The sequence below is a fragment of the Plenodomus lingam genome (genome assembly GCF_022343315.1).
Source record: "Plenodomus lingam strain CAN1 chromosome Unknown contig_11, whole genome shotgun sequence".
Taxonomy (NCBI): domain Eukaryota; kingdom Fungi; phylum Ascomycota; class Dothideomycetes; order Pleosporales; family Leptosphaeriaceae; genus Plenodomus; species Plenodomus lingam.
In genome coordinates, this window is record NW_027093929.1 from 999506 (window position 1) to 1012380 (window position 12875).

Consider the following 12875-nt stretch of genomic DNA (forward strand, 5'->3'; position numbering starts at 1 on the left):
CCCACTCCACCTGAGCAGCTACCCCCACCCGCCCGCCCGCCCGCCCTTCCACCATCAACATCCGAGCCTGTCGACCTCCCTACCTACCGCCTTCCGCAGCCAGCCCACCGAGGCAGGCGCATTTTCCCCATCGGCGCCATGGTCGCCCCACGCAGAGCGGCCCTCTTGGAGGAGAGTGCCGAAGTCGAGGTGCTGTTCGCCAACATGGGGAAAATGAAGGCTCTCACCAAGAAGATCCAAGGCTCCGTCAATCGGTTGGATGCAAGTGGAAAGGCCGTGCAAGACGCCATCAGTCCCATCTACGGAAACACGCAGAAGCTACAGATTGCGAATTCCAACATTGATCGCGTCCTGTTCGCCATAGACAGACTGCGGGCACCGAGGGAAGAGAGTGAGAAGGAGGAGAGGATCATTCGCGCAGGACCTGGGCGAGGCGACCTAGACGGCTACGTTGCCTCTCTCGACCGCACTGCGCAAGCCCTGGCAGATCTCAAGCGTACCAATCTCCGCTCCAACGAGAAGGCCGTCGCGCAACTGAGTGGGCTCCTGAAGATGGGGAACAAGCAACTGGAAGACGTGTTCAGAGGCATCTTGCAGGACAGTGCGAGGGAGAGAGTGCAGCCGCTGGAATATGTGGCAAAGCGTAAGACTACCCACGGCCATGACCACGACCATACTGACTTTTCCTAGAAAACCCGTTTCCGCGAATACCCCAGGACAAGCTCCAGATCCTTCGAAACATCAATTCCCATATTTCCAAGACCTTCGCCCAGATGTCACAAAACGATGTCACACAGACGCCGGCGCAGCGGCTATACGCAGAGGTCCGAGGCGCACATCTGGAGAGTCTCTTGAATAGTCTGTCGCAGGCGTCCATCAGCACTGCGAGAAAGGTGCAGGCGGACGCCTTATACAAGAAGGGGACCAATGGTATTGGAACCTACGTACAAGCGATTGAAGGATTGTTTGTTGCCGAATACGACAACCTCAATTATGTCTTCGAGAGAGACGAATGGAGCTCCGTTTACGCATCTACGTGTCAGGCATCGCTCGGGGAATTCAACAAGACGCTCCGTGAACTCAACGGGCACATTCAGAAGAACCTGCTGACCGACTGCTTCCTGGGCTACGAGATATGCGGTCTCGTTCGGACATTGTCTATGCGCCTGCAGAAGCAAACAGGCGCGCTAAAGGACCAGATATACGACAGCGTCAAGCCGATTCGGGAAACGTCCAAGATGTCACTAGGCAAGCTTCTCGAAGACACAAGATCACGCACCCAAGGTCTCATCGCTGTACCCATCGACGGAGGGCCCGTGGACATTACGACACAGACGATGCGACGCCTGCAAGAAATGACCAACTATCTGGAACCTCTATCGTCGATACTGGCATCGCTGGGCGAGGGTGGTTGGAACACAAGCTCAGCCAATGCTTCGTCCACGACTTTGGATGTGGGGCCAGACTCGATCAAGCTATTCGCGCACTATGCGTCGGATACTGTAGATACACTGCTACAGAACCTGATTGGCAAGGCCAAGTTGCTGCTCAAGGGCAAGAGCTTGCAAGGCGTCTTCATGGCCAACAATGTGGCCATCATCACGCGCATCATACGGTCGTCTGAGCTGGCACCTTTGATGGAAGGCTATGCAAAGAAACTGGGAGACTGGCGAAAGCAGAGCACGGCCATGTACCTGGAAGCATGGCGGGAGCCATCAGGGTACCTGCTCGATGTGCAATACACCAACCGCACCAAGGAGCGGCCTACCTCGAGCGGGGCGGATTCGGTCGCCATTGTCAAGTCACTTGGCTCCAAGGACAAGGACGCGATCAAGGAGAAGTTTAAAAACTTCAACACCAGCTTTGAGGCGTTGGTGGTACAGTACCAGTCGTATGCCATGGAGCCAGAGGTGCGAAGCCAGTTGTCCAAGGAGGTGCAGAACATCATCGAGCCACTGTACAACCGATTCTTCGACCGGTACAAGGAGATTGACAAGGGCAAGGGCAAGTATGTCAAGTACGACAAGAGTGAGCTCAATAGGCAATTGGCGAGCTTTGCATAACGCGTCTGGTTGGGGGTTGTTGATTTGGCGTTTTGCAGGATACCCGTGGTTGAGTTGCAGTAGTTGTTGTGTACGATATGGTTAGGCAGCCTAGGATGCGCAGGAGTTTGTTATCGGTTGGATAATGATGACTCTGTGGATGATGCAGGGATTCGCACTGTGATGGGACAGGTACGGGATGAGAGGGGGAATCTCATAGTCGTGACTTTGGAGACATGATGTTGGGCAATGGGTGGTGCCACGCGACGAGACCTCAGCGTGAGAGATTGCCTATGCGGCATGGGCTGGGCAAGACTCTTGAATTTAGGGCGTCGTGAATGCAAGCCATAGTTTGGAACGAGTCTCGAGCTATTCACTGCAAGTGCTGTGTATGTTTACAGTACAGACTCCAGAGCAGCCATCCACCGCTTGGTTGCAGATCCTTGTTGGAATGGTTGGTGTGTGTGCGTGTGTGTGCGTGCGCGCCTGCCGTGTCCAGCTTGGGGGTGTGCAATCAGACGCGTACACGTGACACTTCCCGAACAGGCGATCACCACTGCTTGCCACTGCATGAGCACACTGGACAGTCCGACAGAGAGGGTGACTCGAGAAGAAAAACAAGGAAATGTCGAAGAGAGAGAATTGGTAAACCTGGCAACCATTTGCAGGGCCATTGTACTTTTGGATACCTTGTGCATCAGCCTCACACCAGTCGATTATTCTCTTGCGCGTCCATTGCAGCCAGCAGCATTAGCAGCAGCAGCAGCAGCAGCACGAACGAAAGCCAGCAGTGCCAAAAGTCTTCCTCTCTCTCTCTCTCTCTCTCTCTCTCTCTCTCTCTCTCTCTCTCTCTCTCTGTGTCTTCTTCCAGTCTCCTAGGCGGTCGTGAGGCGGGGACTTCTGGTTTTTTTGGTCTTAGCGCCCATTTCTTTCGACCTGCGTCGTGCTCCCAATCCCTGTGCGGACCCCTTTCCTCGCAGCGAGCGACAAAGCACGGCACAACCACGACTTCCTCCCCAACGCTGCAGCCCTCCTCCTCCCAACACCACGCCATTTACCTGCGCAGTCGCTTGCAACGTTTCCAATCCCTTTCCTCCCCCCCCCTTCATTGCTTTGAGTGCATCCTTCACTCGGAAAAGCATATCTACACACTGCTGACTGGTACGCCAACACTACCCAACCCGAAAACGCTGTGTTTCACTATTTCCCATGTTCCTGGCTCGGTCGCGCTCCGCCGCTGTTTGACAGCCAGACGCCGCTACCGCTCCCACGCACCATTCACGCCATCCATCATTGTATGCAATCGCTGACCCAACATTGCATCTACAGAAGTCACTCACTCGAACGGTCCATAACCCCCTACGCGGTTCTATCCACACTATGGGTAAGGCCTCTCTCTCTCTCCCTCACTCGCTCACTCACTCCTTTGGCTCTCTGTCTCTCTCGCGGCCAGGACTGCACAACGCGACGTTGGCTGCTTGTTTCGAGCTGCGCGCCCATGGAGCTTCCTCAGACATAAGGGCAGTGCTGTGCGGCAGTCCCCACGCAATTCTGACACGGGTCGAAGTTGCCGCTTGTCGCAACCCTGCTTCTCCTCCCAACATAGACTAATTACTCTTGACACAGAAGCCCCCAGCGCATCCCCTGCTGCTCCCACGCGTGCCTCTCCCTCGCCCCCGACATCCTCCAACGGCTTCCAAATGGACCAAGCGCTCTCCATGGCTAACGGTGGCACCTCACCTGCGCCCCAGACGGTCACAGCGAAGAACCCAAAGACTGCGGCGGCCATGGCCAATGACATGAACATTGTACGCAGGAAGCTCACTGGTTACGTTGGATTCGCGAATCTGCCCAACCAGTGGCATCGCAAAAGTGTGCGCAAGGGGTTCAACTTCAACGTCATGGTTGTTGGTATGTTCCTTATCTACCTCGTTGTATCTACAAAGTCACTCATGCATTCTACCAGGCGAGTCTGGACTCGGCAAGTCAACCCTCGTAAACACCCTCTTCAATACGTCGCTGTACCCACCCAAGGAGCGCAAGCCCCCGAGCCTCGATATCTCTAAGACAGTTTCGATACAGTCCATCAGCGCGGACATTGAAGAGAACGGTGTACGGCTGAGATTGACCGTGGTGGACACGCCTGGATTCGGCGACTTCATCAACAATGATGAGTCCTGGGATCCTATCGTCAAGAACATTGAGCAGCGCTTTGATGCCTACTTGGACGCCGAGAACAAGGTCAACCGTGTCAACATTGTCGACAACCGCATTCACGCTGTTGTCTACTTCATCCAGCCCACTGGCCACTCGCTGAAGCCCCTGGACATTGAAGTGATGAAGAAGCTTCACACCAAGGTCAACCTGATTCCCGTCATTGCCAAGGCCGACACCGTTACGGACGATGAGATTGATAACTACAAGAAGAGGGTGCGTTGCCCATGACTCCCACCACGGCTGTGCTAACCAGAGTAGATTCTTGCGGATATCCACTACCACAAGATCCAGATCTTCGAGGGACCACGGTATGAGCTTGACGACGAAGAGACCATTGCAGAGAACCAGGAGATCATGGCCAAGGTGCCATTCGCCGTTGTTGGTTCCAACACCGAGGTCACCACCATTGACGGTCGCAAGGTCCGTGGGCGTCAGCTGCCATGGGGTGTTGTCGAGGTGGACAATGAGGAGCACTGTGACTTTGTCAAGCTGCGCCAGATGCTCATCCGCACCCACATGGAGGAGCTCAAGGAGAACACCAACAATGCACTCTACGAAAACTACCGCTCCGAGAAGCTTGCAGGCATGGGCATCCAACAAGACGCTAGCGTGTTCAAGGAGGTCAACCCTGCAGTCAAGCAGGAGGAGGAGCGTTCGCTGCACGAGCAGAAGCTCCAGAAGATGGAGCTGGAGATGAAGATGGTGTTCCAGCAGAAGGTGCAGGAGAAGGAGAGCAAGCTACGACAGAGCGAGGAGGAGCTGTACGCGCGTCACAAGGAGATGAAGGACCAGCTCGACCGACAACGACAGGAGCTTGAGGAGAAGAAGGCACGCATCGAATCCGGGCGGCCGATTGAGGAGAAGGGCAAGAGGAAGGGATTCTCTCTCCGTTAAGGCTCGGGCAGCTCATGGCGTATTGCGTGACGGCTCTGCTTCCCGTCTGGGAGGCCAAGGCCGGTCAAAAGCTTCTTCTCGGTTCTCTGCACCCCTCTTACCCCAGACCTTGTTTAATATAATGCCGGTTGACGATGACACTGGGTGCTATCGACATCTGGGATAATACACAGCGGTGCGACTTTTTGGGGGGGGCAGGCGATGGACAGTGATTCACATGTTGGGCATGGTGCAGTTGTTGTCCGGGATGGTGGATTGATACCAACATCATTTGCACTCGTTCCGGTTCCCTTTGCTTCCCCTTGCTTTCTTACCTTTTTTTTTGGACATTTTCTAGTTAACGTTATTTAGTATTGAGCAGCTGTGTTTCTTTTTTTTGGAGAGAGAAAGGGAGGGGGAGAGAGGGGGAGAGAGAGAAGGGCGGGGGCGTGGGGAGAGTCCCGGGTAAAGCGTTCTCGTCATGTATTCTACACATCATCCTAGCAGTGAATTTCATTTGTGAGTAGCTTTTGTCGAGCGTGAGGTGAAGTAGCTGTGTTTGACAAGGGAGTGATGAAGATGGGGAAAGGGCGGGTTGGTGATTGAGTGTGCTTGCAGGTGAAGGGGAGTTGGGTGTTGCAGTCCCATTCCCCGGTTCGAGATGACGACATGTGGGTGGTTTTCTAGAGGTGGCTACTAGGAGTAGGCCACGATGCCTGTACTCGAGCCGTACGTGTGTGTTGTGCGTCGGTGACTCGAGCGTCAAAGGTTCCACCAAGCAGGCCAACTCTCCCAATCTTGACGGGGTGTGCAAATTGTGCAGTGTGCAGTGTATGAGATCGTCAGGGTGCGGTCATGGGCAATGGTAGCGGGAAGCCCAGGACAGGACAGAACAGGACAGGACAAGCCACGGCGGGGCTTGCGCACGTCGGCGTCATCCTCTCCAGCTCTCTCTCTCTCTCTTCTCTCTCTCTCTCTCGCCCTCTCTCTGCACTCCCTGTCCTTGTCCTTGTCCTTGTTCTGCCCAGCTGCTCTGGATTACCTGCCAACTGCCACCACTACCAACCCGCACTACCAACCCACTCTCACCGCGCACTCTAAAAATTCCAAGCCCCGCCTGCTCGCCCGCTTGTCTCTCTCACACTCTCACACACCCTCACACACTCTCTCCCTCTCCCTCTCCCTCTCCCTCCGAGTTGACAGAGATAATTGCTGCTGTGCTGTTACTTACTTTTTGACCTCGTCTTGTTTATCGGATCCCTTTGGTAAGTCTGCTGTTGTCGCTGTTGCTACTGCTGCTGCTGCTGCTGCTGCTGCTGCTCCCAAGCTTCCCTTCTCTGCCGCGCTCTCTCTCTCTCTCTCTCTCTTCCTCTCCTCCCTCGATTCCGTCAGGCTGTCCGACCAACTTTCAGTGGGTCCCTCCTGCATCCTGGGCACTGGCAGAAACATCCCCAGCCACCTGCGCTCTGGACAGATTTCACCTTGCCTGCTGCCTGCCTCGTCCTCCTCACACGATAGCAGAGGCATTGTTGGCCAACACTCCCCCCTATTGACTCCTTGCCTTCCTTCCCCGCCCCCCGCGTTTGCACCAAAGAACCCTGGTTCAGCCTCCGCTGAGCTCTGCTAACCGCTGCAAAGCTGCCGATTACGTAGTCATCTCCCACACGACACGGACACACGCACACACGACAGCTTTCGACTTACCGTCCCAGTCCGCCCACCATGGCCCCTCCACCGCCAGCTTCTCTCCCGCTGGGCCAACGCCTCGCCGCCCTCGCCCAGACGCTGCAGTTTGCCTGGTTCGCCGGCCACGTCATGCTGTTGCTGACGACGCTACGCTACAGCTTGTCATACCTCACCTTCAACTACTCGTCAAAATGGGCTTCGTTTTCTTACCGCGTTGCCTTTTTGTCTGCCTGTGTCACATATGGTATTGTCGTCTACAAGGCCTACCGTGCCCGCATGAGGGCCGGTAAGCAGGGCGGCGTTGTGGCCTTGGCTGCTGATGAGAATGTGCAGTACCTGAGTAAGTTCCGGCCTCTTGATGACCTCGGTCCTTGGCCAAAAAACATCATCACAATGTCAAGCATGTGCTAATGATGCTACCCAGTCATGGCTCTTGTCTGGCTCTTCTCCCGCCAGATCCCCCTTGCAGTCCTGCCCTTTGCAGTCTACTCCGTCTTCCACGTCGCAACCTATGTGCGGTCCAATCTTCTCCCCACAATTCAGCCTCCCCCACCCACCACCGTCGCCGGCTCCAAGCCCCCTGCTTCCGGTGCCTCCGAGGCCATTGGCAAGTTTGTCAAGGAGTACTACGATGGCTCCATGACACTTGTTGCCATGCTCGAGATTGCCCTCTGGTTCCGCGTCGTCGGCTCCGCGCTCCTCTTCCAAAAGGGCTCGTGGATCCTGCTCGTCGTCTACACAGTCTTCTTCCGCGCTCGCGTTGCGCAGAGCAGCTTCGTCCAGGAGGCCATCACCCAGCTCACTGCTCGTGTGGATGCGCAGCTTGCGAACCAGAGCACACCCCCTGCTGCCAAGCAGGCGTGGGGCACATTGAAGAATGTTGTGCGCCAGGCGGCTGATGCGACGGACATCCGCCGCTATGTTGGTGGCCAGCCTTCCGGTTCTCCCAAGAAGGCGCAGTAGGCGTCTTGCAGGCGAATAGGTCTTGCGACCATGGGTCCGTTCTTCCTGACCAGCTGAATGGAAAAGATGAATGGTAGGGGGGGAATGATTGTGGTTGACGATGCAAAAAAAATGACGACGTTTACGGCAGTGTGTCAGTGTCAATGTTGGTGTCATGAGTAGCGGTGGTGCTTGTCTTGCGGCTCGCGTCGGGATATGAGTATGCAGTGGATGTATGTGTGTAATTCAGTTTTTTTTTATCTTGGAGAAGTCGTGATTGGTTCGTTTGGATGGTCGTTTTCTTACGATATCCCCACGTCGAAGCAGTGAGAGGGTATGTGTGGTAGAGCAAGCGGTGTGGTGATGGGAGCTGGAGGTGGAAGTAGTAGTAGTAGTAGTAGTGTCTAGTTGTGAGTGTGTTTGTGTGTTTCTATAGAGCAGAAAATAGCGAGGGGAGTAGGGGAAGAAAATAAAGTGTTGTACTTGACTGGTTGATTGAGTGTTTTTTGTGGTTTGTTTGAGGGGGACTTTGTGGGGTTGGTGTGGTGGTTGATTAGGGATGGGTGAGGGATGGGATGTTTGATCTTGCGGGCTGTTGTGTGTTTGTTGGATGGTGTCATTTGGATGTAGAGGTAAAGCAGGCAAGACAAGACAAGGCAAGGACAAGTTAGAAACCACCTTCAACCACACACACACACACACAAACCTAGACTATATATCTTGGGACTTGTATACTGTGTCTATGATATGGGACAGTACGGTATGGTATGCTTGGATGGTAGGTATAGATGCAGAACCTGCGCGTGTGAAGCTCAATCATGGGTTAGGAGTATCTACTGTACCGGTACACCCACACCCACCAAAACTCAAACACAACCACCAACCCATTACTCTACCTCAGACCCAACACTTCCATTTCCACATCCCCATCCCCATCCCCATCCCCCCTACCCTATGTACATCCACGCCCCCGGCTCCTCCTCGGCCACACCGCCACCATCCACCCCAGCACTGCACGCCTGCCTCGCTAACCGACTAAACGCCCATGCGCTCGTGTGCGGAAAAACGCACAGAGTTGGGTGGGTGTTGTAGAGCAGGTAGCCGTTATACCCGCGCTTCACGGTTCTTGAGGGTAGCTTGGGGGTTTGGCGCTGATGGGGGGGGGTTGGGGATGGTTGTGTTGTACTGGTATGGTGTGTGTGTGTGTGTGTGTGTGTGTGTGTGTGTGCACCACCTACCTCAATACGCAGGAACACGGCGGAGACTGTGGATGATCATGTATACGGACACGAGAACGAGACACAAATCGTTGTAGCTTTTCGTACTGGCACCGCTCGGTACTGTATCGTATGTGGGCCGGACAGGTTTGAGGGAGCGGTGAGAGGCGGGAAGCCGCGGTGCTGGGTTTGGTGGGATGGAGAGAGGTCAGAGGTCAGAGTCAAGAGTTGGGATGCGAGACTGCTTGTGGTGTGTATTGGGATTAGAAGGGGTGTGCAGGATTGAGGGATACGGGGTGTGTGTTGGGTGGGGTGGTGCTGGTGCTGGTGCTGGTGCTGGTGCTGGTGCTGGTGCTGGTGCTGGTGCTGGTGCTGGTGCTGGTGCTGGTGATGGTGATGGTGCTGGGGTGGCGTGATGGGATGGGATGATGATGATGATGGTGGTGGTACTTGTGGGTGTTGCGGGTGCTGGATTGCAGATGTGTTAGGTACGGTAGTTAGTAGAGAGAGTGAGGATGTAGATTGGATGGGTGTGAGTGGGTGTATGATTTATACAGTGTATACGTGCACTACGGTGTCTATGGTTATGCTGCGAATACGATGCCGATTCCACCGTCCATGGGTACATGACCATAGTTCTCTCAGAGACAATCTCGACCTGTACCGGTACTTGAATTCACAAAGAGCACACATTCTCAACAGCATTTCTCAGTACCTAACTACAGTACGCCCGACATGGACCCTTTCCACTATTTCTGGAACTCGGGAAGCCACCATGTCATGGGCTCCCGCCGACCCGCGATTTTTCTTCCTTTTCGCGGGTCTGGTGGCACTGGTGCGAGTGTTTCGTTTCGCGAGCCAGGCGCGGCTGTGTATGTGTGAGAGTGTGTTGGCCAATGAGACTGGTAGGTGGATGGAATCTGTTTCCAGCTTTGGGGCCGGTGGGATGGGGGAGATTTGCACGGGCAATATTGAAGGTTTGAGGAGGCGGAGGTGAGATTTTGGACTGGTATGGGGGAGGGGGGGGATGGGATGGCACGCATGCATTGTACAAGTGAATTGTGTACACATATTGCGACTGTGTGGTCTGGCCTGTTTACCATAGTAAGACGGGCCACTTTGTTGCATAGTATACTATGTAGACCGAGAGTCTCGAACATTGCCATCGCTCACGGTTGCCCACCATGGCCATCGTTACTGCGAGTCGCGACCATTGAAAATCTGCAGCATTCCCGATCGGAGACTGGTTTTCTTCTCCACCAAAGCCCCCGACCTCGTGCAAGCACGCTCTTCCCCCCACTCGACCAAACTTGAAAAGGTTCCCACATCAATACGGGCAGCCGGGTAGACTTCTCGATTCTGCGCAGTCGCGGGCCTGGCACACGCCATACCAGTGATACCATAGCGTCTTTGCGGCATTAGCGAGGCCCTTTGGGTGGCACGGCAGGGGGGGTTGGCACTGCGGACAGCACGCACACACACACACACACACACACGACTAGTGAAGTGACGCCAGGATCTGGTCAGCCCGCTTTCACCGTTTCGAGGGTTTGTGAGCGGAGACTGGCAAGCAGGTGTGTGAGTGTGTGTGCGTTGTAGTGCAAGTTGGGGAGTCGGTATATAGGGTTTTGCAGGTCCGCCTGGTTTGCGGCTCTTCTCCCCGCCTGCGAACGTTTACCTTCGACTTGTTGCTTGCTTTTCTAGAGTGCCTGACTGGCGACATTGGAGCCTATACTTGGAGACCTTTTCTTCTACGGGACTACGCTACTGTCGCTTGTTGTTGTTGCTGTTGTTGCTGTTGCTGTTGCTGTCGCTTGCAAGACACCATACCTGGGACTCTTGGCCGAGCAACACCATCAGTTGGATCAGTGTTTCTATGAGAAGAGTTTGGGAGACTGGGACAATGGCCAACATGATGGAATACTCGCCAACGCTCTCTGCCACCAGCGAGATGACCGAGGAAGAGCTGGATATCTACTTTGCGTCCTACGTTCCTCTCTCCAACTTGCCAACCCCTCCACCCGCAAAGGAGCAAGCCATAGCGAAAGCCGCAGCATTCGAGACACCGTCACAAACACAATCATCGTCATCATCATCATCATCATCATCATCATCATCATCATCATCATCATCATCATCCTCATCGACACGCACAAGCTTCACAAAGGCAACTACACATGGTACGTATTCTTTGTGTTTTCCCTCTCGTCATCGGCTCTGTTGCTACTGTTCTGTTTACGGAATGCTGTTTGTTGGACGGTCAATATGCTCGAGTCGGACCGCTTGAACCGGTCCCCTGCATAAACAACCGACCATCCGACGTCATCCGCAGCCTCTTCTCCTTTTCCCCCTGCTCATACAATCTTGAATCCACCCAACACACTCTTGTGCCCACACGCACACACACACAGACACAGACACAAACTCCACAATTCTCGACCTTGTCCCTGTCGATCGATCTCAGGATCCCATTCCATTCCGCCACCATGGGAAAAAATTGATACTTGATGCATCTTGGCAATGTTTTCCTGCATAATGCATCCATCATTACGTTGCTCTGATCCACAATCATTGACAAAGGCTAATTATGGGCTTTGTTATTCTTAGATGTCCATGCGAGCCATCTTGCCAACCTCGTCCCACTCAATGTCTCCGCCCACCGACCCCATGCGCTGGTCATTGCAGGCTTTCTAGACCGGGCGAATGTTCCAGAGGAAGTCGTTGCGTTTAGTGCTTGCATACTCGACTCCCTCTCGTCGCGCTTTGCAGCCAGCTGGAGGGATGCTCTGGCTCGCAGCGACTATGCTCGCGAGCTGCACAAGATGCTTCGCACAGACGCGTCGAGGCAGCCGGTGCATGTCAGCCCTGACGTGATTGTGCTTGCTGCGCTGTCGCTGGCCCATGGCTGGCTGGTGGATCGGTTGCGGTCGAGCAGGCATTGGAGCGTGAGGGAGAGTGCGGGCCTGTTCTCCGTGCAGGAGATTGAGGCGACCAAGCGGGCGATTCTGTCGGACATGGACTATGGCCTGTTTCGCATCTCTGATGACCTGGTCCGGCGACGGCTGAGGGAGATGCAGCGCACGAGGCCGACCGAGGAGACGGCGGCCGGGCCAGCTTCGAGGGGCGTGAAGAAGAGCCGATCACGAAACTTGTCGCTCAGTCTGGCGGGCACGGCGCTTTGGTGCCATGGTGTGCAGACTCCTGAGCCCAGTCCTTGAGGGCGTTGTCAGGTTGTCTGCCGTCTGCCTTGTGGCCCTGTTCCTTTTGCTGGTTGCTTTGGTGTTTCTGGACGTGGGGTGCTCGCATGCACATCTTCACTTTGAGCGGCCTGTTTCCCTTTTACGATACCCACTTTTCTCCTGCATCTCTCTTGCCTGTTTTCTTGTTTGGCTGTCGGGCGTAGCTCAGGTTCATGGTTGGTATCATGGGGCGTTGAAGTCTAGAGGGTGGATGGATGGGAGGTGGGCACATGATGTGGTCATGGTAGATACATGTGCATGGCATGGGCAGGAAAGGGGTTTGGGCATGGCAACTGTTTTACGCTGGGAGGGCGTTGAAGTGGGCACACGAGGGTGGTGGGTACGGTATAATGTGATGTCTGTCATGTTCCCTGGCTTGGACACTGCGTGGGGTAGTGAATTTGGATGCATAGAAAAGGTCTGTGTTGTGCGAAAGGGATGTCGGGGGATGTGTAGTGTGAGGGTGATGTGGAGACTGGACAGTTGAATGTCGTCACGTGCCTGCACCATCACATGTGCCAACACTGGCATGTTGCAGCAGGACGCACCTGTCACGTGCTTTGCACATGATTGGACAATGCACACCATCAGACCCGTGGTACCACAGAACCGTAACGTAGACCTGGCCTGGAACCAAACTCGACAGCGTGGACGAAAAG

The 12875-nt window shown here is 54.7% G+C and overlaps 8 protein-coding genes across 8 annotated transcripts; 6 read left to right on the forward strand and 2 right to left on the reverse strand.

Moving 5' to 3' along the window:
- Nucleotides 1–138: 138 nt before the first annotated feature.
- IAQ61_000748 (uncharacterized protein) lies at nt 139–2063 on the forward strand (the record flags this gene model as incomplete). Its single annotated transcript, XM_003842554.2, has 2 exons — nt 139–643; nt 691–2063. The coding sequence occupies 2 exons, from the start codon at nt 139–141 to the stop codon at nt 2061–2063; spliced, it is 1878 nt and encodes a 625-aa protein (XP_003842602.2).
- A 549-nt stretch (nt 2064–2612) lies between these two features.
- Nucleotides 2613–3397, forward strand: IAQ61_000749 (uncharacterized protein; the record flags this gene model as incomplete). The annotated part of the gene is made up of 3 exons (XM_066094802.1): nt 2613–2687; nt 3023–3203; nt 3372–3397. The coding sequence occupies 3 exons, from the start codon at nt 2613–2615 to the stop codon at nt 3395–3397; spliced, it is 282 nt and encodes a 93-aa protein (XP_065955110.1).
- A 25-nt stretch (nt 3398–3422) lies between these two features.
- On the forward strand, nt 3423–5153 carry CDC3 (Cell division control protein 3; the record flags this gene model as incomplete). Its single annotated transcript, XM_066094803.1, has 4 exons — nt 3423–3426; nt 3669–3953; nt 4009–4472; nt 4518–5153. The coding sequence occupies 4 exons, from the start codon at nt 3423–3425 to the stop codon at nt 5151–5153; spliced, it is 1389 nt and encodes a 462-aa protein (XP_065955111.1).
- A 1206-nt stretch (nt 5154–6359) lies between these two features.
- IAQ61_000751 (uncharacterized protein) lies at nt 6360–6659 on the reverse strand (the record flags this gene model as incomplete). The annotated part of the gene is made up of 1 exon (XM_066094804.1): nt 6360–6659. The coding sequence occupies one exon, from the start codon at nt 6657–6659 to the stop codon at nt 6360–6362; it is 300 nt and encodes a 99-aa protein (XP_065955112.1).
- Nucleotides 6660–6854: 195 nt separating this feature from the next.
- On the forward strand, nt 6855–7781 carry IAQ61_000752 (uncharacterized protein; the record flags this gene model as incomplete). The annotated part of the gene is made up of 2 exons (XM_003842552.2): nt 6855–7158; nt 7243–7781. 2 exons carry the CDS (start codon nt 6855–6857, stop codon nt 7779–7781), a joined length of 843 nt encoding a protein of 280 aa, XP_003842600.1.
- Nucleotides 7782–9174: 1393 nt separating this feature from the next.
- On the forward strand, nt 9175–9393 carry IAQ61_000753 (uncharacterized protein; the record flags this gene model as incomplete). Its single annotated transcript, XM_066094805.1, has 1 exon — nt 9175–9393. One exon carries the CDS (start codon nt 9175–9177, stop codon nt 9391–9393), a length of 219 nt encoding a protein of 72 aa, XP_065955113.1.
- A 778-nt stretch (nt 9394–10171) lies between these two features.
- On the reverse strand, nt 10172–10396 carry IAQ61_000754 (uncharacterized protein; the record flags this gene model as incomplete). Its single annotated transcript, XM_066094806.1, has 1 exon — nt 10172–10396. The coding sequence occupies one exon, from the start codon at nt 10394–10396 to the stop codon at nt 10172–10174; it is 225 nt and encodes a 74-aa protein (XP_065955114.1).
- A 493-nt stretch (nt 10397–10889) lies between these two features.
- IAQ61_000755 (uncharacterized protein) lies at nt 10890–12195 on the forward strand (the record flags this gene model as incomplete). The annotated part of the gene is made up of 3 exons (XM_066094807.1): nt 10890–11044; nt 11135–11157; nt 11585–12195. The coding sequence occupies 3 exons, from the start codon at nt 10890–10892 to the stop codon at nt 12193–12195; spliced, it is 789 nt and encodes a 262-aa protein (XP_065955115.1).
- Between the last annotated feature and the right edge of the window lie 680 nt (nt 12196–12875).